The sequence below is a fragment of the Danio rerio genome, chromosome 24 (assembly GCF_049306965.1).
Source record: "Danio rerio strain Tuebingen ecotype United States chromosome 24, GRCz12tu, whole genome shotgun sequence".
Lineage (NCBI taxonomy): Eukaryota > Metazoa > Chordata > Actinopteri > Cypriniformes > Danionidae > Danio > Danio rerio.
This window is the reverse complement of record NC_133199.1, coordinates 11290-37500: the sequence shown is the minus strand read 5'-3', so window position 1 is coordinate 37500 and position 26211 is coordinate 11290. Positions and strand designations below refer to the sequence as shown.

The following is a 26211-nucleotide window of genomic DNA, read 5'->3' as shown; positions in this document are numbered from 1 at the left end:
GCACGCGCACCCCACACATCAATGGAAGTGGATAGATCTTATTAACATTAACTAGGTCATAATCATACATATTTCTGTCCTTCTAACACCCCCCCCCTCCCCTCCCTGATGCTGTACCTGCGAGTGTGATGCAGCAGACGGCCAGGCCTAGGAGGATCTGCATGCTGATGTCCAGAGGGAGAGTGTGTGTTTGCGCTCCATCTGATGGACAGTGGTCGTTCGGCTGACACACACACACCCTGATAGAGAGGGTGGAGGTGCTGGACAGGACGGGGGTGCCGCTGTCCCGGATCACCACCGGCAGATGGTAATGTGTTTGTTCCTGCCGTCTGAAGCTGCTCCGCCGCGCCAGCACGCTCGCTGTATTGTCTGAGTTTCAGAGAGGGAAGCAGTTAGATGAGCACGGTACACTCACGGTAATCAAACAACACATTCTGCAGACATATTGCTAATATACTATACACACATACACACATGCGCTTATATACTCTAGTTCAGCGGTGCTCAATCCTGTTCCTGATCTGCCTTCAGTTCATCTGCAGCCCTGATCAAACACACCTGCTTCAGTTAACCAGCTCTCCTTCAGATCACAGCTAGATGAGCTCCTTCCTCATTTCCTCCACTCATATGACCCACAAACTGATCAAGCTCCACCATTTTGTAGGATGTCTCAGTTACAATGTTTACAATGTGAACAGGCATCTATATTCTTCAAGAATGCAGAAATGTAAGCACCATCAGTGATGGACAGTGTTGATGAATTGATTGCCTTGAAGTGAAAGGAGCAGACGATGTGTTTCACTTGATTTAACTCCTCCGTCTTCGCATCTTTTTGTTCTTGTGTTTTTCCCTCAAATCCTGAAGAGTGGAGCTGAGACATGAGGAGAGGAAATGCGGATGCACAAATAAGAACCGAGGAGCGCTCTTGGGTTAGGTGTGTTTGAGCAGCAATGGAGCTGATCTCAGGACTCAGGAACAGGAAGGTAGATCTCCAGGAACAGCACTGGGCATCCCTGCTCTAGTTCACTGCGTCTGAATAGCTACACCTGTAAAAGACTTGTAAATAACACCAATGTGGACCCGACTCAGTGTTAGTGAAATTGCATATTCTGCATTTATAAAGCTCACATTGTGACATACCTTGGTTGTCTCTGATTGTGAAGTTGGGGTTGATGTGCTTGTCTGGGATCATGGAGAAATAGAAATGTTGTCCATCCACAGGATCATCTGCATCAGTGGCGCTGATCAGCTCAATAAGCTGAAGTCAGAAACACACAGAACATGTGAGTGTTTAAACAAGAGCCAGATCTGGAAATGCTTTGCTTTGCTGTTCTGGATCAGATCTTGTGTGTGCCCCAAATCCAGATTCCCATGCTTTAAACAGGGGTTCACATGACACTGAAGTACAGCAAGGTATAAAACAGCACAGATCATTTTCACACTGTTGATGGAAGAAAGACGCTTCAACTAAAACCAGAGCGGCTTATTGTCACGTGGATTATAACAGATGACAGTGTGGAGATCAGGATGGGTCAGGAACACTGTGAGGAGGATGGTGAAGTGCGCTAGTCTGCGTCTTTCATAACACAGATAATTATTAGGGAAAGTGATAATGAATATGGCCTTCTGAACAAAAGTTAAACAAATATACTGTGCAATATATCGTGTTTTGTTGTAAATCACCAGACTGTGACTTTCAGCAACTGAAGGCTTGACAGAAATGTATTTGCATTATATTTCCCCCCTCAAATCCACAAACGTGCATACTCCTGTTGTTTACATATTACCGTATTACAGTTGGTGCAGTTAAATGCATTCAGGTATCTCTCTCTCTCTCTGTGAGTGTGTGTGTGTGTGTGTGTGTGTGTGTGTTACCTCTCCTGGCTGTGCGTCCTCACACACAAAGGGCTGGTAGTCATGTGCCAGAGCGGGTGGGTTATCATTGATGTCCAGCACTGTGATGAGCACAGACACTGAGGAGGACAGCTGGTTATCCACTGAAACACACAGATTGATCACTCATTTTAAAACAAGTGAACATGATCAGACGGAAAACGTGAAACAACATTTAATGAATGGATGAACTGCGTTGTGTTGTCCACAGGGAGGAGTTTTTACAGCTTAATAAACATTTCCAGAATGGCACAAGTCTTCACATACAGCATCTCTCTGAAGAGGTGAATATAAGGTCTGTGATTTAAACAAAGCAGAAGGATCGGCTAGCATGCGCATCTCAAAACAATGCATGCAGTGTGTGTGTCAGAGGATCTATCCTGATTTTATGTTAGTTTCATTAAAACTGTCATTAATTGAGCGCTGATGTAAACAGTGTTTCTGATTCCTCCATTTCTCTGCAGTGTAGATCGTCTCAGAGCTGCTTGTTAAAATTTATAATATTATTTCCATAAATGAACACTGCAGGGTCAAAATGTGGATGAAGTGTGTGATTAGAGCAGCATCTCTCCTCAGGTGCTGTCAGGCTTTTTCGCCACTGTGAGTCAAGAAAATGTGGGCAGATATAAAAGCCAAGAGAAAAATACCCAGAGACTTACATTTCACTAAAACTGCATCAAACATTTCTCATGCTGATCCAATTCATGCAAACAGGCAAGTGTAAATTGTGTGTGTGTGTGTGTGTGTGTGTGTGTGTGTGAACAGTTCTAGAAAAGTTCGGCTGAGCTGCAGTAAAGCAGTCAAATTTAACTGTAATGTTGGAAACTCACGGATCTCTCTGGCAAAGACCGTCAGGTTGTACCAGGCGGCGGTTTCTCGGTCCAGCAGGTTGGTTACATACACCGTCCCATTATCTGGATCAATCCTGAACATCTGCTGTGTGTCAGGGGTCTCTGAAAGGTCGTATCTGTCCGAAGAAAGCACTTGATATTTGTACAGAATCTAAAGTTAGCCAAGGAATCATACAAAAGTGTAGCGGACACAACAACAATAACAACCAAAAGTTAAACTACCATGTTCTAACAGTTACTGTTCTGTTATTATTGTTCTTGTTCTTCTTCTTATTATTATTATTTCAGTCTTTGTGGGATCTGTGTATGCCTGAAAACCTGCTTTATAACAGTGGCACTCATATGAGCATCATCAGCCTTTCTGCACAGACAAACTCTGCTATGCCCGGGGCTCTGCACTGGATCTTTTATATCAGGGGTGGCCAATCCTGTTCCTGGAGATCTACCTTTACCAGATTTCAGTTACAACCCTTATCAAACACACCTGTAATTATCAAATGGATTTCAGGTCCTTATTAATTGGTTCAGGTGGGTTTGATCAGGGTAGGAGCTAAACTGGAAGGTAGATCTCCAGGAACAGGATTGCGCTCCTCTGTTTTATATCATGCAGATTTTATTCAGTGCACACACTCTCTCTACAACTCTCACACTGACAGTAAAAGTGTTATGATCAACAGCTGGAGTTCCACCAGAGCTCATCCTGTACTGCTCACCACACCAACTGCATTTCCCACAAACCATTGCACTGACCACTGTTCCACCTGTTCCTAATCATCTGGGCTGTTTCAGCACGCACGCACGCACGCACGCACGCACGCACACGCGCACACACACACACGCACACACACGCGCACACACACGCGCACACACACGCGCACGCACACGCACACGCACACACACGCGCACACACACGCACACACACACGCACACGCACACACTCTCACACACACACACTGTTTGAAGAAAGAATAGAAGGGAGAGAAACACACCTGATGGCAGTGTTGGTGATGTCGGTGTCTCTAGCGTAGACGGTTCCAACTTGTGTGCTAGTCTGGGCATTTTCTAGAACTTTCCAAATATAAGGGGTTCCAGAAAAGACAGGTGGTTCATCCACATTCGTCACAGTGATTTTAAGTGTGGTTCTGTCACTGAATTGATCCATGCTCAGAAAACGTGTGTCTGTGTTTTCATTGATGGCCTCAACCGCAATGACAAACCGCCTCTTGTTCTCATAATCCAATGGCTGCAGAGACAGAGAAAACACGTATAAATAATAATAATAATAATAATAATAATACAGCTGCCAAACCCAGTTCCTGGTTGATTTGTTCCATGTAATTGTAACACATTAGTTGCTTAAATACAGCGCACGTCCATAAGCAAATATTGAATAAAATAAATGATGAAAAAACAAATAAACATTAGCAGTTTCAGTCTCAGCACATTCATTTTAAAATATTGTTTGCTTTAATATCTAAATATTTAAATACTTCAATGAAACAAGGTTTATAATCTAATTCATAATAATAAACCTCTTTAACATGGTTAGAAGAACATGCTACATGCAATATCTGTTGGTTAATCACAGGTCTAATTTTAATTGTCAATAATGTTTATTTAATTTTCAAGATTGGATGAGATTCCTTATTTTAATCTTGCAACCTGCGTTTGAATGCAGTTGTGGGAAAGTGTTTTAAATTTGAACTGCAATACCTAGATTAACCACTTGGTGTCAACCTTACATGCTGCAACTTTAAGATATGCGTATTTTACTGTGAGACCTGGGCCAGTATGATAATGCCCTCCTGGGTCTCGGGGTCGGTGTGTATCGTGAAGGTGCTGCTCTCTTCCAGGTCCTCTAGGCTGTAGTTCATCCGAGCGTTCACACCAACGTCTCCATCCTCTGCCATTATCCTTCCAACTGTGGAGCCCACTGGAGCCGACTCGGAGACCGCAAACGTGTATAAATCTGCACATTAAGAACAAAATGTTGGAGTGTGTCCAGTAAAGTTCATACATTCAGCTTTATCCAGTTTTCTCATGAAGAGGTCCCCCTATGGGATGAAAGAGAAGCCATTATAGAAGCATTGCTGCAGTCCATTCATTGCCTTATCTCTCCAGATTGCTGCAGCTACACTACAGTTTTGTGTGTTTTTTCTGGTGAGGTTTCTTTTACAGTGTTTATATAAACCTAACCCCTTTAGAAACACCTCCCATTACAACATTATACCAGGCTGTTTAATATCAGTGTAAAAATACTGCTTCTGTGAAAACCATTTAGCTGACTTTGGTACTAATAAAAACAGCAAAGATTTCAAATAAAACTGTGTTTGGGATTCTCACTGTGCTGGAAAGTGGGTCCATTATCATTGACATCCGTCAGGCTGATGGTGACGGTGGTTGTGGCGCTGAATCCTCCACTGAGTCCAAGCATATCTTTTACCTGAACCACAACCAGATAGATTTCCTTGGCCTCTCTGTCCAGTTGAGACCACGATGTCACAATTATACCTGTGTTGGAGAAAAGATGAGAAATGAGCTCTGAGCTACTTCAAAACAGTGACGCGGGAACTGATATCAAAAACAACAACAACAACCTGTTGTGGGTTCCACTGAGAAGTAGGGCTCCCCCTGCAGGATGGAGTATATGAGTTTAGCATTGTTTCCAAACATTGGGTCGTCTGCATCTGTGGCGGTCACCTGGATTACAGTGGTTCCTGTAGAGGACACAGAGGCTAAATTACTGCACATTGTACAACGCTCACAGAGTCTTTTATGTGTGAAATTTCTTTTACATTTACATCAATGCATACAGTAGATGCTTTTTACAAAGCAACTTACACCCAAGAACACAACCATGTTCTGCCCAGGGAGCAGTTGGGGTTTCAGTGCCTTGCTCAACAGAATCACCTCAGCCGTGGTATTGAACGTGGATATTTATTCACTCTGTAAGAGTCTATGTAAGATTGACACCAGCTGTTGAACTACATATTGTACTGAAAAATCCTAATTTTCCATGCAAACACAGGTTGCCAGATTGACAACACCAGCAGTGAGTGCTTACCTGACTAGAGCCTACAGCATAGTCTATCTACAAGCAACAACAACCGATAACTGGGATATTTTCCATAATAAAAGGAGTTTGTGTCGTGACCTGGTCATTTCTGTTCTAGAGACAGCTTCTGTTTCTTGAGGCTGAATAACAGCATAATCTTCCATAACAGCATCACCTCAGCTGCTGATTATACGCTTTACTCAGTGTTAAACACTACAGATGTGAGTGTGGGACACTTACTGCCATACGTAAAGCAGACGCAGAGATTTACATCAGATCTGGAAAATTAAATCACCAGGCGACAGTTTGAGCTGTGAAATATCAGTAACTCAGCATTAACGGCTAATAATGTTGGAGAGGTGTTGGATAAGCCTTATTTCACTGGCGTGCAGAGCACTATTCTGCTCTTCTGATTTGCTCTATTTAAATGTATTTAAAGGTGTCTGTCGTGTTGAGTCGGGTGTAGAGAGCCTAACTAATGGTTACTGGAATCTGCATGTTCTTTTTTAATGTCGTTCAGATGTAACCTGCTCAGCTAATGTTCATCTCTGTAATATTTATACTTCATTCAAATCAGCCTTGTGTGGCGATTTATAACTCTGAATCTGCATCTCGTTACGGAGGCTGCTGCTGTCCTCCAGTGTGGAAATATAATAGGGTAAACTGGAACATACAATTTTAGATGAGAATAGCTGACTTCAGCACTGTTTCTCAGATGAACAAATATGTAAAGCATGTTCCCTAAAGAGCTGCAGACACATTATGCATTTCTAAGATTTAGGCAATGCAAAAAAAAAGTTGTCCTGTCCTGATATTGTACATCATTTAGATAAGTCTACAGAGTGCATTAAAGGCTGAAGTGCGCATGAATTTGACCTGTAGAACTTGATGGGAAGAGCAGCACTAGTTAATTAACCCTCATTGGCTCAGTCTCTGCTGCAGACACACGTCTTTGCCTCATTTATTTTAAATGGCTGCTACATTAAACATCTCTTCAGTTATCTTGCTTTGCTCGCATTGTTCTTTGTTTTCTCCGGTATGATTTACTGCAATAATGAGTTTCACTGTGTACAATCTGAGAAGAGCTGTATATGTGTTAACATAGCAATGGTTAAGTGTTTGACAGAGATGCACAACCCAACGGTCAATCACCTGTAGGACACATCTCTGGGATGCTGGAGACGTAGGGCTCATTGATGAATTCTGGAGCGTTGTCATTGATGTCCTGCACCTTAATGATGAACTCAGATTCAGGTTCAACAGGCTGTTTGGACCGGCGGTTGATGGCCTGGGCCTGCAGCGTGTAGTAGGGCTTCACCTCACGGTCAAGAGGTTGTAGTGAAGAGATTTCGCCTGTGTACTCATCAATGATGAAGATCTCTCCGGCTCCTTCACCCGACAGAATGTACTTGATGGTAAAATCTCCCGAGTCATAATCCGATTTGAGCTGATTGGAATAAACAAAAGTTAATGGTAAATTGGCATATATATATATATATATATATATATATATATATATATATATATATATATATATATATATATATATATATATAAATTGGGGTGTAACGGTTTGTGTATTCATCCTGAAACATCATGGTATGGGGCTGAATGTTTTTGGCTTACTGGAGTTGAGAAGAGACCACAGGGATCAGCAACTGAGCAGCCGTTCACTACGGTCACATCTATGAGTCTGAAAACCCAAGCTGCTCTGTTGTTCAGAAAAGATCTTTCAGCATTAAAGCTTACTGGATTTATACATAATTACTGTTCTCTGTTGTTAGGAGAGCATTGGGCTCAATTATTGAAACTATAATAATTGAACCGTGAACCGTGACCTAAAATCCAAAGCATTTAACAAACTATGAATTCAGCACACCATTACACCCCTAAATACATACATACATACATACATACATACCTGTTTGTTTGTGTGTGTGTATCATATCATTAGAATATCTTCAAAAAGTTGATTTCACTAATTTTTCTTAAGTGAAACTTGCCTAACGTGCTCAATCCACACACACTGATATATTTCAAGTGTTTATTTCTTTTAATTTTGATGATCGATGAGTAGACTACTAATGAAAACGCCAAATTCAGTATCTCAGAAAATTACAAGATTACTTCTGACCAATTCAAGACAGGATTTTTAAAAATCTCGTCCAACTGAAGTGTGAAGACGGACAGTCTGAGCATGCACAGCACTCAATACCCAGCGTGAGCTCCCTCTGCCTGTATTACTGCAGCAATGCAGCGTGGAGAGTCACTATAAGAGTGTCAACCTTTTCACAATAATCTAATTTTCTGAGATAGTGAATTTGAAGTTTGACATTAAAACAATAAAAATAAAAAGAAATAAACACTTGAAATATATCAGTCTGTGTGGAATAAATGTACACACAGCACCAGCTTTAGTTCTTGAATGGATATGTTTGACCAGCACCTGTATGCATGTGTATGTGTAAGAGCTGCTTGTGAATGAATACCTGACCAATGTTCCTCGGGGTTGAATCTTCCTCTTCAACAAATATCTGGCTCCAGATCCAGCCTCGTCTGACTCTGAGATGGGACCCACGAGACTCTGGTCTGAAAAGCTTCTCCTGCTGCTGTTCTGAGATGATGAACACGGCCGCGGGCCATGCAGGAGTGCAGGAAAGCATGAGAAGCACACGAAGAACACAGCAGTGGACCATTGTGGAGGAGATCCTTCAGTAGGGCCTTCAGTGAACACTAGGACTTGATGTCATGTTGAAGATGCCAAAGGAGGAGATGGACTCAGACAGTACATAAAGAAGAATGCAATGAGAAGGAAATGATAGATCTTCTGTTATGGGAAAGCAAAGTAGAGAGAGAGAGAGATTGTCTGAATGATTTACAGGTCTGAGCAATTCCACAGAAAACACAACTCAGGCTTAAATAAATGACTGCATTCAAACATACTGAAATGTTCAGACGAGGTGTTTAATATATTAAACCACTACAACGAAACAGGAAAGTTTATATATCTTAATATATATTACAGTATTTTTATTAATTTCAATAATTTAGCAAACTTTAACCTTCATCACTGAACTACTGCTTCAACATATTAACACAGTGTCAGCAAACCCAAACCTGCCCAATGATTCAGCTGGAGATCCTCACTGCTGATGATGAACATTATTATTATTCTCTTATATTATTATTTATTATACTCTGTCATGTTGTGTTCTGTTTATATTTAGTTCTCCTTTACTTAGTTTTCATTGGTTAATTATTTTACACACACTTCCTTCATTGGCTCTTCTGTTGAAACAAATTTTAATGATTTTTTAATTAAAGTTCTTATCCCCACTTTTGAAGTGCACTTTAACAGCTGTACATTACTGCACTGAAAACCCCAGTAAGTTAACTCAAATCATTCAAGGAAACCGATTTCAGCAAAGCATTAAAGTTTATTAAACCAAATGTTTTAAGAACTGCAAACTTATATTGAATTATAGAAACTCATTGAGTTGATATGGTCAAACTCTTAATGTATTAGTAAGTTAAAGATTTGAAGTTCAGTTATCAAATCTGTATGAGCTCAGTTAACTTAAACGAATTAAGTCCAAGCACTTTATAGCTACTTAAATGGTTTTAGAAAACTGATTGCTGCAAATGGTTTAAGTTGACTGAACTCAAATGAAAAAAAAAAGTTAGTCCACCATAATGGTTTGCTGCAGTCAGTTTTACTCAAACTATCTGAGTAGTGAAACAGTTCAGCCTTAATTCATTTCTATTATGTGTAAACAAGAAATGACAAGAAAAGGAGGTATATTAGGACCAATTTAATTCAATAAAATATTTATTTCAGTCAAGCATATCAAGTACAAAACCTGTGTTAAAATACAGATCTGAGGATGCAGACAAAATATAATCAATCAGTGTCAGCAAGACCTTCTCAACAATTTCAGGAGGTAAAAAAGCTTCCTGAATAGTGTGTTGACGGGCATAAAGCAGCTGAAAAAGCAGAGTCCCTGCACTGATCTACGATTTTAAAGGCATCCGCACGTCTTCTTCAAGAAGATTTTCAGTCATTTCAGTCATCTAGCGGGTTGACGGGCATCATTCCTCTTCCTCCTTCACAGCAATCATGGCAAGGCCTTCCCTTTACACCTGATCGTCCCTCTAAACACATTGAAAACATCTTTGTTAGTGAGCATCTCTACATATTCAACAACAAAAACTAAATGCAAGTAAACAGTGAGGACATTTTCATTTGTGTAAAGTGTTCCTTTAAGGATCTATGTCATAAAAACCTTTAAAATAAAGCTTTGCTATTAATAAACTCACACTCGAGCTGAAAAAGAGAAGTGGCTCTTTTCTCTTCAGCAGAACAGGTAAATGCCCATAAGCACTTGGAGAGTTTAAACATGTACGAGCAAAATAAATAAATTAATAAATTAATAAAAAACAAAATACAATTAAAAGCAATTAGACAACAGTGCCTACATTAAAGTACATTTAGAAGCCAGGAAATACTGATTTCCTTTTATTTGATAGACATAAGATGAAGGTAAAAACACCTTTAACAAAAACCAGCTGTGCTCGGCATTAGAGAATGCACAAATGTATTCTGCAAGTGTGATCATGATTTCCCCTGAATATTACTGAAATGTTGCTCAGCTACTCTACATGTACACTGAGCTGATCTCAGCTAGAAGGTCAACCTGTTGCTTTAGTGATGTGGTTCTGATCTTACCTCCATGACAAGTCTCCATCAAGTAAAGGTGTGGGGTAACACAGATGTCCTTCTTGTCCCTAAAGACAAAACAGAAAGCTAGTTAGTGCAGGGAGCTGTAAAAGGTTATGAGCAGATTTAGATGTGAAAGCACAAATCCCAGATAAACAGAGCTTCACAGTGGCTTTAACCCTGCAGTCTCTGGGCTTTAGCGGGTTCAGGAATGTGCACAGAGAAATACTTAAAAGCAAAGCAAACATTTCCTAACCTCTATCAAAAATGTATCTTATCACAAATAAATATAAGCAATATTAATGTGAGTATTATCTGTGTTTAAATGCATAACGGAGTTAATAATCTACTCATGCTCTCTGAAACACAACGAACCATTTTGACATCGCGTCTTTAACCGAAGATTCTTCTTTTTCAAGTTCATCCATCATTTCTAGATGTAAAGATTCTGAAGGTGAATCTGCGTCTGGATCTCCAAAGAGCAACATAAAATCCTAAATTCACTAATTAAAGTTTTGTTTTTAGTTCAAAGATCAGTGACTGTGTCAGGGTGAGATGGCAAATCTACTTCATACATACACTATTATATTATACTAGCATCTATTTCTCACCCTTACTTTTAAAGACGCCGTCCTCACTTATAATCTGCAAGAATAAAAAACAAACGAATCAAACTGGAGTGTGTTCAATGTAGAGTTTAATTATTAGCAGTTCTTACAGCTCTACTCACAGGTTTAAGCCTTGCAGATTTGGCAGAACAGTGATCATGCCAACAAAATAAAAGCAGTCATAAATGGGTTTTAAGCATCATCTTAAATAATTTATTCCACATATCAGATGTTTAAACATACTCAAGCCAAAAATATGACCATTATCAAAAGTTTACAGTCCCTGAATGTTAAAGCCACGTGTTGCTGAATTACCCTCAACTGTTTCAGTTTAGTGAGAGTTGATTATGAGTCCTTTGTTTGAGCCAAACAGTTAAACTGCCATTCTTATAAATAAATAAATGAACGTATTAATCCTCCGTCTTACACCTTTACAACAGTAAACATGTACATTATAGATCAATCTTTTCACACAGGGGACGACTGAGAAACTACAACCTCAAGAGGTGAAAACCGTTTAGCCGTGCTCCAAAGGCAACACAGTGCACCTCGCAAGACTTCTTCAGCTGGATGACAGTTGTTCAGATTAATAGTTAATTAGGATTTTAAACTAGTTAAGAAAAAATTACTGAAAAAAGAAGTTGAGCTTAATATATTGGGCTGCCTTCTATAGCAACAGCTAACGTCTTCACCTTTAGTGACAGCTGTGATTTAGCCTTTCAGTTGTCATCAATGTGAACAGATGGATCTTTTGGAGTGGCATCAGTTCTGCCTTAAACAGTCCTGGGTCATTCAGGATTCAACAAACAGCAGGACATTTCAGGGAACACGCAAACTCTTGAAGAGTCATTTTTCATGGATTGTTAATGTGTTCTGTGAAGTGCATGCAAACATCCATTCAGTTTTTTGGACTGTGCCGAAATAATGATTTAAATATAGAACTACTATTACTTTGGACAAATGATTAGGCTTTAGATTATTTTTAAAAGGGTTTTTAAACATAAGAGCAGAGTTGTATGTAATATTTTGGTCAGCAATAGCCCAAATCAAGACATCGTTCACACTTACCAATATGGTTTCATTAATTCATGCTAGTTAACCTGACCTGAGTTCAGTATTTACTAATGCATGAATACAACCCAAGTGTTTGCTTGTTCACAGTTAATGCAAGTTGATATTACTTTATTTTCATTTACAAACAAATAAAGTTTTAATAAAAAAAAAAAATAAATAAATAAATGTGTTTACTATGAACAAACAATGAATACTACATTACCATTCTCCTACAGAACTGTATAGTGTAAAGAGTTACCAGGAAATATTTAATTTGAAGAAAAAGAATGACGTTATTTTCATGAATGAATGTGAACAATCTTAAAGGCACTTACTGTTGACTGTTTGGTGTAGTGGTCAGCAGTGATGAATCTCTGTGATGAGTCCTGTAAGCAGTCAAACAACATGAGCAGGGAGTCATGTCACTGGATGGAAATAAGACAGTAGTGTTATCATGTACGTTATCTGACCGTGTAAAAGACTCATGAAGCAACCATTCTCCATTAAACACCCATTTTGATTCTCATTTGCCTTGCTGACTTTAAGTCCCTTCGGCTTTAATGCGCATCACACAGAAACGCAGAAAACATGTGAACATATCATAATTTAAAGTTTGTCCACACAAATATGAATGTTGTGAAATGAGTCTGCGCACATTGCCCTGCAGGTTTACATTTGCTTTAACATTAGTTTCTGCACAAATATTGGCCAACACAATTGTGCAGGACTCACTGTATAATGTTCAAAACTATGACAAAATACACAACATTAATTTTACACAGCACAGCGCTAAATCATGCCACTGTTAAGACCACTGAGGTTGTGTGTCGTTCTCCTTGGAAATAGCCTATACTGCATATCTTGGCTGACCACAACGTAACATTACAATAACAGATTTAAAAGTAGAATAAATTTACTGAAGTAGTTGGCTGTGCTTACCTGAGAATAATGTTCTGTCAGCTGTGGATTCTCTCCTCTGTCCGACTCTCCAGAACCGCAGCTGAGAAGAATGTGCCGTACGCCACAACGACTACATTTGGGTCTTGAAGAGGAAAATGTGAGGGGTTTTCTGTTCAAATGCCTGAATAATGTGCTATTCACTCCCCAATACTAAGATATGAAGTTTTAGTCATTAGTTTTTACCCACTGACATCTGTTAAATATTATTTTGTTTGGCTGCTTTAGATCAAAACTAAACGAAATTAATTTAAAAGCATAAGAGTCAAGTTAACACAAAACAGAATTCATTCATTCATTCATTCATAACTCATTAAGTTTGAGTTTTTATGAGTCACCGTTTTTTTTTTTTTTTTTTCACCAAGGTAAAGAAACTTTAAAAAATATAATGGATAAACTAATTCAGTTGATTTGGTGATTTTCACTGCTTAGTAAATAATCATTTATATTTATATGATTTATTAGATGAAGTTGTTTGGCTGGTTAATTTTACATACGCTTTATGGTGACGCATGCCTTCCAGATTTGCTTTTTTGGCTCTCTGCGTCCTCGCATTACTTATGTAAAAAGTCCATTTTATTGCTTTTGGTCTGCTAGAAATAAATTAAAATACTGACATGATCAAATTAAGCACATTCACACGTGTCATTTATGTCATTTTCACAGCGTATGTTTTAGTGTTCATGGCTAGCATTGTAAAAGTGGATTTTTGAGACTGCAATGGCGACTGTCAAGCCCCCACCCCAATACTCAGATCTTAATTGGTCATTAGGGGAATCGTGTTGTGATATGTTGTTTACCGTCATGCATCATGGGTAATGACACCCTGTGCTTTTCAAGCGCAACTATGGGACAATCAAATTAAACACCCACAATACATCTGCGAAACTGTTTTTGTCTGAGTAGAAGAGCAGAAATATTGAGTCTATGTACAAATAACTAACCACTAAAGCATATTATAGAGGTTTGAATAACTTTCTATGAATTGCAATCTGTTAAAGAAGTTAGATGTGGAATGTCAGTGTACATGGCAATATGTAAGGATCATATGCACATTATTAATCAAAACATTTTTTATTTGTAAATTAGGGTTAGTTCTACACATACAACAGGTTTTACCAAGTAAAACTCACTCACCTGCATCTCTGAACAGCATTAGTATCTCTGCTAAACGTGCCATCATGTTCTCGTCAGCAGTTTAACACATTTCTAAAGTGTCCACAGACAGCCGCTGTAATGGTCACTGCTCTCAGAAAGGCTCGTCTCTCCTCTGACCACCTCCCATTCCTCCCCCACTTGTCTTTTTTCTACACACATTCTGGAGGAGAGCAAACAGGGTTTGTATTGTCTGAGCACAGAGACACACACATCACTCTTCTTCATGTAAACACCCCAGACCAGCGGCTCCAAGTCTCAAACCTCTGTTTCCAACAATACAGCGTTTATTAGCCTTCTCACTGTGGGCCTGCACTGCATCACTCCAGCTGCTCAAGAGACGGATATTTCTGACATTTGAGGGCCCAAAGAGCCTCTTCTGTACTGACACACTGGCATTATGAAGCATGGATAGTTTGTCACTGTTCATAAAACACATAATATGGAGGGAGGGTGAGGAGGAGAGAGAGAGAACTTGAATAGAAGTAATGTTTGTTTAATTTAAATCTTTATAAATGTTAACCTTTTGGGGGAATAACCCTTATTTTAATGATAACCATTATTAATTTCAATGGCTGATGTTTAAAGAGAAACTGAGCACATTACCTGCATTTGAGCCTGAAGTGTCTAGATCAGGGGTCACCAACCCTGTTCCTGGAGAGCTACCTTCCTGCAGATTTAAGTTGTAACCCTGACCAAACAAACTTGTTTGTAATTATCAAGCTTCTTAATAAATATCGCTGCTTTAGGTACTATTAATTGGTTCAGGTGTGTTTGATCAGAGTTGGGACTGAATTCTACAGGAAGGTAGCTCTCCAGGAACAGGGTCGGTGACCCCTGATCTAGATTATAATGAATAAAACGGTTTATGAAATGCATTAAGGGCACAAATAAAGGGCAGTGATGACAGTCTAAGTCTTCTATGAAGTGTGTCTGCTGACAGCTAATGCAGACACACCTAAACACAACTGGGTAAACAGAAAGCAAAGCGTTTCTAAAAGTATTTTTTCCTGAACTTGAAAGTAAAAAAGGACTAACAGAACTGCAGGGCTACACGCAATATTAAACTAGCGTGCACACACTCAGATTAGAGAAAGCTGAGAATTCAAGCTACTTACCTTTGCAAGACTGAAAGACATGAAAGCAGTGTCCAATTTTACTTTCCATACACCCAGTTGTGTTGGGATTGTGTGTGCAGACTGATAGCGGACACACTTCATGGCGGGGGAACTGGAATTCCAGAACAGAATCGACTGTTACACTGGACCACGGGCAGGCAGAAACACAACCATAACACAGGCTATGGTCAGAGCTGGTCGCATACAACCACAACGAAACCACAGACCAGATCCACACAGCCAGCAGACAGTCATAAAAGGTGTAAACAGTCCAATCTGCAACGGAGAATCAAAGTGGATAGAAACATTTAGAATTAAGAGTAGAGCAAAACAAGTGTTTGCAAAAGTATGAGTGCTGAGAGAAGCAAACGCGCGTGTGGAAACCAGCTTCAGGTGCAGCGTAATCAATTGCGAGCCCTGGGCTTGTGAGAGATCAGGAGTTAGACTAGAGAGACCTCTGCTGGCCCGTAAGGGGAATTGCTAGCACGAGACAACAGCTGTGAAAGCAGTGTTACACTAAAGCATTAATTATTATTGCTTATCCCTTAATCTGAGAAATTGTTTGTTACAAATCTGGCAGCACCTCCCACTCCTCAACAGCAGACTCATGAACATTTGATGTGCCTATATTCTTACATTAGGAAAAAACTATTCAGATTTCCTCCGTTTGGTGTATTTTCATAATTAATCAGACTAACATGATTCCAGCTTACAGTGTGACATGGAAGTCATGTTCATGCGCTGACAAACTACTCTGTAAAACAAAGACAAAACACTGCTCAACTGTGCTTTAGTTAGTTAAAATCCTCGAGAGAATGAACGCTTGTTTTAACAGCTGGACTTTAAGCGATAACTCACACAAAATAGAAATTTACCCAGTCCCAAGTTAACTGGTTCTTGTTTTCTGCTGAACACAAAAGATTTCTGGATAACCTGTAACCATTGACTTCCATAGAGAGAAAAACAAACCCCATGGAAGTCAATAGTTACAGATTTCTAGCGCTGTTTAAAACATCTTTGGGTTCAACAGAAGGATGAAACTCAAACATGTTTGGAACAAGTGAAGGATGAGTAAAAGAGGACAGAATTAACATTGTGTGAACTATCCTTTTAAACACATTAACATGTAAACACAGTACACATGGTGTTCTACTATGTATGTCTGTATGAATGATGAGATGATGAACACTCTGGATGGGGTAAGATGTGGACTTTTCCATCGATGCAGATAATTTCTATGGAAACTTGATAGTAAGGGTCCTCGTGAGAGACATCCTATTGAACAAAGAAAACAGAATGCAAATATGATGATACTAGTTAAAGAACTCATTGCTCAAAGCAGAAAATGGCAGAATAAAATAGAAGATGAAAATAGGCAATAGGTAGACTCATGTACATAAACAACCCACCTCTGTCTGATGTAAGAGCTCAGCCAAAAGCTGACCAGTAATTTTAAGAGCATTGTGGAAGCTCTGTCAGATTTTAAGCAGCACTTGATTGAAATTGAAATAAACCTGAAATATAAAACAAAATTAAACAGTTATGTTCCTTGTGTATTTCAGTCCTGTGTGCTTTGAAAGTTACAATGTTTAAGAGCACATGACTTTGATTTACTTTTAAATGTACAGTGTGCAAGAGAATTAAATAATAAACCTCAGAACAATCCTCAGGAAAGCCACATGACGGACCGCTGAACTCAACTGCATCTGCACCCGCCAGTAGAGCAGGATCAGTGTGAATATAAAAGAGCTCTTTTAAGGCAATAAAATATTTTGTAAAAATAAAAAACAATTGCTGTTGCAAACAAGGAAACAGAACAATTCTGGCTCATAGTTTCCATTTGTTAGTCTTTTTCACAGTTAAAAGTACAATACTTAAATTTCTAATGCACGCCTACTGTCATCTGAAACAAAAGAAAACAGTCAGAATGCATTTGTGTAATTGCATTAATTGTTCATTCAGCTTATTCTGTTCAAACAACGACTGCATTAATATTAAACATTTTAAAGTTTTTTTTTAAATTTACTCACCAAAATAAGTTATGATTGTCCTCACATCCTGTCTGCTCCACTGGAACCACAGCGTACTGTATGTGACCAACATAGTGTTGAACAGGACAGTGTGAAGCCTAATCCAGCGCAAAACTGTGATATAAAAGCTTAAAATAGCACGGACTGTTTAAAGTATGCTCTATGATTGCAAATAATCAGTTCATGAAAAAAGTGATAACACACAGCTGAAATGGGCGTGTAATCGCCTCACCAGTCAAACAGCATACAGTCACATTCTAAGCTGTTTGCGAGAGTTCAGACTGGATGTCGTTTCCATATTAACCGTGCAGGCAGGGCTAACAAATGCGCATCAGCTTTGAATGTGTCGAGTGAAATAAACGCTTGTTGTGAAGTGAAAATGTCACGACTGTATTAAAGCATGTTTTCACGCAGTAGATCGTCTGCGGAACACGCTTCAGACATATTTAAAAAGGGATCGTGTCCACCACTCAAACCTTGCAGGTTAACCAGTGAGCTCACATGCTAAATACACACAGCAGGTGTTTAAACAGGACCAGTGCATTTAAAGCGAAACATACTTAAAGCAGAGGTTTCCTGTATTCACAAAGAGATGAAAATAAACTGGATAAAATGTTTACTGTATACTCACCACAAGTCTGAATTCTCCTGCTGCTGCAGCCACCAAGTCAGCAAGTCGGGTTGGGGCAGGGGTCAGTCAAAAACTTTGAAAACATTAGTCTACAAAGTTATTTATACAATAAACTGTGTCTACAAAAAAGTAGAATTCGCTTAAAAGGTTAAAGTAATGAACCAAATATTAAATTAAGCACTTTGCACTTAAACTGGATAATTAGACATGAAATCCAGGCTAACAGTGCTGGAGTGAGTGTCCAGTGAGCTTGGTGTAGGTTAGTAAAGTTTGACTTACCAGTCAGTCCGATGCATCTTGGAGTTCTGACAGGAGTCCATCCTGTCTGGGGTGCAGACGGTCAACACAGCCTTGGATGCACCTAGAAAACAGTCCAGTTACCAAAGCAGTCTCTTCGTCACAGCTAAAAGATGCACAGTTGATCAGAGTATCAGCATTAAGCTGCAAACTTGGACATTAGTTGAGTTCATCAAGCACAACTGTCCTCTCCCAGAACCAAGTATGCAGAGCAGTGACATCCAGACAAAGAAGTCTGGTTATACCTGCCGGTCACTTGACAACTCGTTCAGCATTCTGAGCAATGATTTCAGGAGAAAGTTTGCGCGCGAACCTTCCTTTGTCTCGAGGCTGCTCGTATGCAAATTTGAGTGTCCGCCCAAAGCATGCGGACAGGCATTTAATACAGGGGATTAAAGAATAAAGCAATGCTAGTTATGATCTTGCTCTATGCATCATGTGTTGTAAAATGTCAGCAGAAACCCATCGGTACCAAACATGGGGGGTTTAAAAGTACATCAACATAATTTTTCACATCCTCATAATATTGATGCTTCAAAAAGGCCTAAAAGGAACAGGCATACAGTTTATAAGAGAGGTTACACAGGTAAGAAAACTCAGAAATGAGATACAAAGTTTACAAAACATAACACTTTAGTTTTGTGCTGTTTCAGGATTTCTAAGTGCATTTTCTTTCTGCCAGAACAGCCTCGTGGTGTGTGTGTGTGTGTGTGTGTGTGTGTGTGTGTGTATTTGGGCAGGAATGTCTTTGAAGCTCTAGGCTTAGTAATCCAGGGACGCTGGAGAGATAAAGTCTGTCGGGGGTACCCAGACTTTTTGGAGCCAAGAGTCGTGAAACCCTCCTGCTGACTAAAGCCAGATTGTGATAAAATCAATAAGTAATTTTATCTGTGGACTGTACGCTACACAGTACACAAAGGATTAAAAGTGTAAACTGTTTTTCATTATTTGGTACTAGTGGTACGTGTACCAGTTTGAGAACCACTGGCACAGACAGTACACCTATTTCCAAAATTTTTGCCAGACAGTACTCAATGTGATTTGCAGTGGTCTCATAATAAAGTTAACCCTTTAGGAGAGATTTCTGATGACTGGTTTAAAATCTTTCCAGAACCTTTACTCAATATAATTTGCCAGGCAGCTGCTTTGAGGTTTATTCACATTAAATCAGCTCTTTTTGGCAGCTCAGTGCTCCGGGCATATGGGTTACCTTGGAAATCTCAACGACCTATTCACTCATTGCATAAATGAATTCTTCCTTCTTTGGAATCTCCCTTATCTGCTTCAGTTTCTTGAGCATTTATATAAAGTTCTATCTATTATAACTGTTCGGGCTAAGGATCTTTGAGCATGTGCATGCTTTATTTTCACATCAGGTATGAGAGGTTTAAATCAGCTCAGTTTTCAGAGATTTATTTCGGTGTTTAATTTTCACTGCTGAGTCCAAACAATGAAGAGAAAATCCATCCATGCTCAACTACACAAGCCCCAAACCAAGCGAGCCAGTTTGCCAACCGACCAAAGTAAAGGGGAAAAAATAACCTCAAACCAGGCTCAGTTGGGCATGACCATTTCTCCTCTGGCCAAACTTCCTGTACAGAGCTGCAGTCTAGGCACCGGATGCTGAAGAATGGTGGACATCCATTGTGGAGTTGCTGCAGATGGGAGAGGTCAGCAGCTGGTGTACAGACTGACCCTTCAGGATCAATACGGAGACTCATTGGTCACTATAGGGTCTTAAAGGAATCAATCTCATGCTCAATAATACACCAGGAGCTCCCTCAAATACTGGGCAGCTAAGGCATTGAGGGCTTTGTAGGTAAACCATAACATTGTAAATTAAATATTTAATAGGGAGTCAATGCACTGATAAAACAACTGGAGTAATTTGATTTCTTAGTTCTAGAAAGCACTCTAGCAGCTGCATTTTGAACCAGCTGCAGTTTGTTAGTAATGCCAGCAGGGCATCCGCCTATAGTAACTCATTACAGTAGTCTAACCGAGAGGTCATGAAAGCATGAATAAGCTGTTCTGCATAAGTTATTGATCGCTTGTCAAATTTAGGCAACATTAAGATGGAGAAATTAAGCTTTACAGATGCTTAATCTGGCCTTACTCAGGTTGCTCTAAGAAAAAGCCCCCAAATTACTGACTGAAGATGAGGACTAGGTTAGGGCACACTTGTCAGCTCTACAAAGCTGACCAATCACAGCTTGCTCTATTCATTGAGACTGCCACAGCAAGGGCTATAACCATGCTCAGGCTGTGCTGAAGCATACTTGTGTGCTTGATGCAGAAGTATAAATGCTTCTTTAGGAGTGCTGTTTCTGTGCTATGATATTCTCTACATTCAGATTATTTTTTCATAAACTTTAGCTGCTTTTCCACTCATGCTGAATGGTTCTCTAAATGGAACTGCTCCATTTTTGTGCCAAACTGGGCCAGGCAGCACTAATACGGTTTTATTTTCCACTCATGCTGCAACAGCTCTTTGAAACATTACACAACCCATCAGTAGTTGCCTTTAATGCAATGTAAACCGCTCCCTTTGTTCAATTAAACTCAATAGCTGAAACAACTTTTAAGTAAATAAAAACAAAAGCAACCAAGTGACTAAACACTGCTATGCCGCTCTATCATATTGGGGTGCTACATATAGGTACATGTTACAGCACCTTTTTTAGAGGTCATATGTTGTGCGCCTCTGGCTAAATTTTATTTGGAGGGGAAATGATAAATGTAACAATTGAATGTTTGCAGGGGGAATAACCGCATTTAAGATCTCTGAACATGACATAAAATCAAACTATGATAATGCAACAATAGTGCATTTGTATTATTAAATTCATTCATGTGACTAGTTTATTAGAGCATATATAGACTAAGAAATCATACAACAGTATCTTGGACAGCAGAGCCACTCTGTAAAGCTTTAGAGCCCAAAAAGTCCAAAACAATATTGAAAGTTGACTTTCTACCATAGTCTTTGATAAGCATTTGCATTTGCATTTTGCTTTTTGATGCGCAGCAGTAAAGTCTCTGTGCATGTAGTTATTGGTTTAATTCTCATCTGGATCAGAGCGATTTGTGCTACCAATTACAGCGCTGCGTGCAATAAACTTGCGTCAGTCAGGCGAATTAAAGGTCTCAATTGCTTAATGTCAATCAAATTATTAAACTCTAGCCATTAATAAAATAATAGGCTATTTCATTATTTTAGATGACTGGTAAGATAAAATAAACCATGAATATAATAAGTCAATGAAACGGTTCAGCACTGTTGTCTAACCGTGCTTAGAATTCCAGGCTGAGAACAGTTTGTAAGCATGCTACATGGTTCCAGCCTCAGTGGAGAAACAACTAACTGTACCGAAGCGTTCTTACAAAGGTTTGGTTCGATAGTGGGAAAGCGGTTATTTCTTTGTTAATAAGAAAAGTTGAGCAGATGACTTTTTTTGTTGTTGAATTTTTTATAGTATCTGTGATAGAAAATTAGACTATTTCAAACCTTCTTTTTCTAATTTAGCATTAAGCAGTTTTATTATTATTTTTTTAAAGAGGCTTGGTGACTGCTATTGTAAATTTTAGGAACTAATTCAAAAAGTAGGGATGAATTAAGCAATCAAACTAAACTTTGATCATCTTTATTACCCAGCATTTTGAATGTTGCATCTACTTTTTCTGGACTGGAATATTGCCTTGACCCCTACATGTAACCACAAGTTTTTTTTGCTTTGCTTTTAAATGAGTTTAGATAAAGCTTAGATCTATATAAAGGGGAGAATGAAATGGCAATTTAATCTTAACCTAAAAATTAACTAACTCTTTGCTCACCTCTGTGTCCTGTCCCATATGGACTGTGGATGGACTCAAGACTGGTGTGTGAACCTGAAGCCCAGAAAGGCTGGAGTGCATGGCCTAAAAAGGTCTAACATCCTTAGGTTCCTCTTTCTGAACTGTCATGTAGAAAAATATATAGCAGCAAATATGGCCTAACATCGGCAGTAACTAAAATTAATGCGGATGAAACAACCCTAACCAACCCCCACCCCTAAACAACAGTAAGCTTGGCATGTATTTGGATCATGTTCATACGTTTTATAAATTGAAACCGCTCTAACCCAACCAAAAGGAGTTTGATTATATGGATATTTTAATGTCAGATCATCTATTGCATCTTTCATTTGCATCATGGTTTCATTTGTATCTACATCTTGGTCATCTGGATTTCCTTAGTGCAATCTTTGAAAACTCTAATCAGTTTAACCATCCTTTCTCTCTCTCTCTTCGAACACTAGCCTTATCTTGGATCGATGTCATCTACTTGGATACTATGTCACTTGAATCATCATTTTTATTCCCATCTACACCAACGATGGATATTTCACCAAGATTGTTCAATGTTCAGTTCTTTCTTGCATGGTCTTAACCAGCATTTTGAATCCTCTTCATCTACTTTTTTTGTAGACCAAAATATACCACTGTCTTAGACCTTAAACTAACTACAAGGGTTTCTTAACCAATGCTAAACTAACTTCTCAGAGCAACAAATAATTTCTTAAAGCATTGAAGGAAAATTGACTAATCCTAACCCTTCTCTCAAACTCAACCCTAAAACCAGTTCCTAACCCTAACTCTAACCCTATTAACCCTAACCCTAACCTTAACCCTACTAGCCCTACTAAACCTACTAACCCTAACCCTACCAACTCTAACCCTAAAACCAGTTCCTAACCCTATTAACCCTAACCCTAACCCTAACCCTACCAACCCTAACCCTAACCCTAACCCTAAAAACCAGTTCCTAAACCTAACTCTAACCCTATTAACCCTAACCCTAACCCTAACCCTAACCCCACTAACCCTACTAACCCTACTAACCCTAACCCTACCAACCCTAACCCTAAAACCAGTTCCTAACCCTAACCCTAACCCTAACCCTACTAACTCTAACCCTAACCCTAACCCTAACCCTAACCCTAACCCTACTAACCCTAACCCTAAAACCAGTATCCAACCCTAACCCTAACCCTAACCCTAACCCGGTTATGCACGGTCCATCGACATCAACTGCCCGCCACGCCCCGTGGCGTTAGGGTTAGGGTGAAGAAAAATCCAGAGGTTGGACTGAGTCAGGGTTAGGGTTAGGTATAGGTGTCAATACGAGTTTCACCCTCATTATGTTTCACCCTCATTAGCATATTGGATCTGATTGGTTAGGGTTAGGGGAACGAAAAATCCAAAGGCCAGACTGTGTCCGGCCTTGGTTGTGCATTGTCCTACATTTCAACTGACCGCTTCGGATTCCATTTCGACTTCCTCCTTCGTCCAGACCCTCCTCCACTCCTGTTTCTAATTGTTGAATATCATGCTGTTTTATGTATTTTTTGTGAATAAATAAATAATTGTTTTATTTTTTGTTTTTTATTTTTTGATTACTTTGTTTATTTAATTTGTTTATTTGTTTAAAATTAGGTGTGTGTCTTTTATTTGTGTTTTTATTGTTTTATGTGTGCGTGTGTGTGCTTTTTTGTGTCCCTTCGTATATTTACTTTTGTGTTAAGATTCGAGTTAGGGTTTGTCGCGCCGTCCCCCGTGTTTGGGGTATGGTTCCTGTGATTTCAGGTCGTATTAAGAGGGGTTTTAGTGTCAGGGTTACTGACTTTAGGGTTAGGGTGAGTGTAGGGGTTGGGGTTGCATTTTAATTTTTGAAACTTAGGGTTAGTCGCGTAGTCAGGGTTAGGGTTAGGGTTAGGGTTAGGGTTAGGGTTAGGGTTAGGGTTAGGGTTAGGGTTAGGGTTAGGGTTAGGGTTAGGGTTAGGGTTAGGGTTAGGGTTAGGGTTAGGGTTAGGGTTAGGGTTAGGGTTAGGGTTAGGGTTAGGGTTAGGGTTAGGGTTAGGGTTAGGGTTAGGGTTAGGGTTAGGGTTAGGGTTAGGGTTAGGGTTAGGGTTAGGGTTAGGGTTAGGGTTAGGGTTAGGGTTAGGGTTAGGGTTAGGGTTAGGGTTAGGGTTAGGGTTAGGGTTAGGGTTAGGGTTAGGGTTAGGGTTAGGGTTAGGGTTAGGGTTAGGGTTAGGGTTAGGGTTAGGGTTAGGGTTAGGGTTAGGGTTAGGGTTAGGGTTAGGGTTAGGGTTAGGGTTAGGGTTAGGGTTAGGGTTAGGGTTAGGGTTAGGGTTAGGGTTAGGGTTAGGGTTAGGGTTAGGGTTAGGGTTAGGGTTAGGGTTAGGGTTAGGGTTAGGGTTAGGGTTAGGGTTAGGGTTAGGGTTAGGGTTAGGGTTAGGGTTAGGGTTAGGGTTAGGGTTAGGGTTAGGGTTAGGGTTAGGGTTAGGGTTAGGGTTAGGGTTAGGGTTAGGGTTAGGGTTAGGGTTAGGGTTAGGGTTAGGGTTAGGGTTAGGGTTAGGGTTAGGGTTAGGGTTAGGGTTAGGGTTAGGGTTAGGGTTAGGGTTAGGGTTAGGGTTAGGGTTAGGGTTAGGGTTAGGGTTAGGGTTAGGGTTAGGGTTAGGGTTAGGGTTAGGGTTAGGGTTAGGGTTAGGGTTAGGGTTAGGGTTAGGGTTAGGGTTAGGGTTAGGGTTAGGGTTAGGGTAGGGTTAGGGTTAGGGTTAGGGTTAGGGTTAGGGTTAGGGTTAGGGTTAGGGTTAGGGTTAGGGTTAGGGTTAGGGTTAGGGTTAGGGTTAGGGTTAGGGTTAGGGTTAGGGTTAGGGTTAGGGTTAGGGTTAGGGTTAGGGTTAGGGTTAGGGTTAGGGTTAGGGTTAGGGTTAGGGTTAGGGTTAGGGTTAGGGTTAGGGTTAGGGTTAGGGTTAGGGTTAGGGTTAGGGTTAGGGTTAGGGTTAGGGTTAGGGTTAGGGTTAGGGTTAGGGTTAGGGTTAGGGTTAGGGTTAGGGTTAGGGTTAGGGTTAGGGTTAGGGTTAGGGTTAGGGTTAGGGTTAGGGTTAGGGTTAGGGTTAGGGTTAGGGTTAGGGTTAGGGTTAGGGTTAGGGTTAGGGTTAGGGTTAGGGTTAGGGTTAGGGTTAGGGTTAGGGTTAGGGTTAGGGTTAGGGTTAGGGTTAGGGTTAGGGTTAGGGTTAGGGTTAGGGTTAGGGTTAGGGTTAGGGTTAGGGTTAGGGTTAGGGTTAGGGTTAGGGTTAGGGTTAGGGTTAGGGTTAGGGTTAGGGTTAGGGTTAGGGTTAGGGTTAGGGTTAGGGTTAGGGTTAGGGTTAGGGTTAGGGTTAGGGTTAGGGTTAGGGTTAGGGTTAGGGTTAGGGTTAGGGTTAGGGTTAGGGTTAGGGTTAGGGTTAGGGGTTAGGGTTAGGGTTAGGGTTAGGGTTAGGGTTAGGGTTAGGGTTAGGGTTAGGGTTAGGGTTAGGGTTAGGGTTAGGGTTAGGGTTAGGGTTAGGGTTAGGGTTAGGGTTAGGGTTAGGGTTAGGGTTAGGGTTAGGGTTAGGGTTAGGGTTAGGGTTAGGGTTAGGGTTAGGGTTAGGGTTAGGGTTAGGGTTAGGGTTAGGGTTAGGGTTAGGGTTAGGGTTAGGGTTAGGGTTAGGGTTAGGGTTAGGGTTAGGGTTAGGGTTAGGGTTAGGTTAGGGTTAGGGTTAGGGTTAGGGTTAGGGTTAGGGTTAGGGTTAGGGTTAGGGTTAGGGTTAGGGTTAGGGTTAGGGTTAGGGTTAGGGTTAGGGTTAGGGTTAGGGTTAGGGTTAGGGTTAGGGTTAGGGTTAGGGTTAGGGTTAGGGTTAGGGTTAGGGTTAGGGTTAGGGTTAGGGTTAGGGTTAGGGTTAGGGTTAGGGTTAGGGTTAGGGTTAGGGTTAGGGTTAGGGTTAGGGTTAGGGTTAGGGTTAGGGTTAGGGTTAGGGTTAGGGTTAGGGTTAGGGTTAGGGTT

At 40.2% G+C, this 26211-nt stretch overlaps 1 protein-coding gene across 12 annotated transcripts in view; it reads right to left on the bottom strand.

Moving 5' to 3' along the window:
• cdh19 (cadherin 19, type 2) overlaps positions 1-18656 on the bottom strand; it is a 20943-nt gene extending 2287 nt beyond the window's left edge. For 7 of the 12 annotated variants that reach the window (XR_012399626.1, XR_012399627.1, XR_012399628.1 and 4 more), the window contains exons 1-12: positions 15408-15813; positions 14272-14452; positions 8289-8626; positions 6952-7246; positions 5342-5461; positions 5088-5255; positions 4526-4713; positions 3734-3987; positions 2724-2860; positions 1876-1997; positions 1141-1258; positions 118-369 (exon numbers count right to left, since the gene is read on the bottom strand). Coding sequence is in view for 9 of the 12 variants with exons in the window: in XM_073941284.1 (XP_073797385.1) it covers positions 118-369; positions 1141-1258; positions 1876-1997; positions 2724-2860; positions 3734-3987; positions 4526-4713; positions 5088-5255; positions 5342-5461; positions 6952-7246; positions 8289-8495 (1861 nt within the window). In the remaining 3 variants the exon portion in view is untranslated. Of the gene's footprint in view, positions 1-117; positions 370-1140; positions 1259-1875; positions 1998-2723; positions 2861-3733; positions 3988-4525; positions 4714-5087; positions 5256-5341; positions 5462-6951; positions 7247-8288; positions 8627-14271; positions 14453-14553; positions 14712-15407; positions 15814-16560; positions 16683-16816; positions 16922-17060; positions 17494-18068; positions 18142-18347; positions 18430-18610 lie in introns of those variants that run through there. The other 5 variants (XM_073941285.1, XM_073941291.1, XM_073941289.1 and 2 more) reach the window with 3 other exon arrangements.
• Between the last annotated feature and the right edge of the window lie 7555 nt (positions 18657-26211).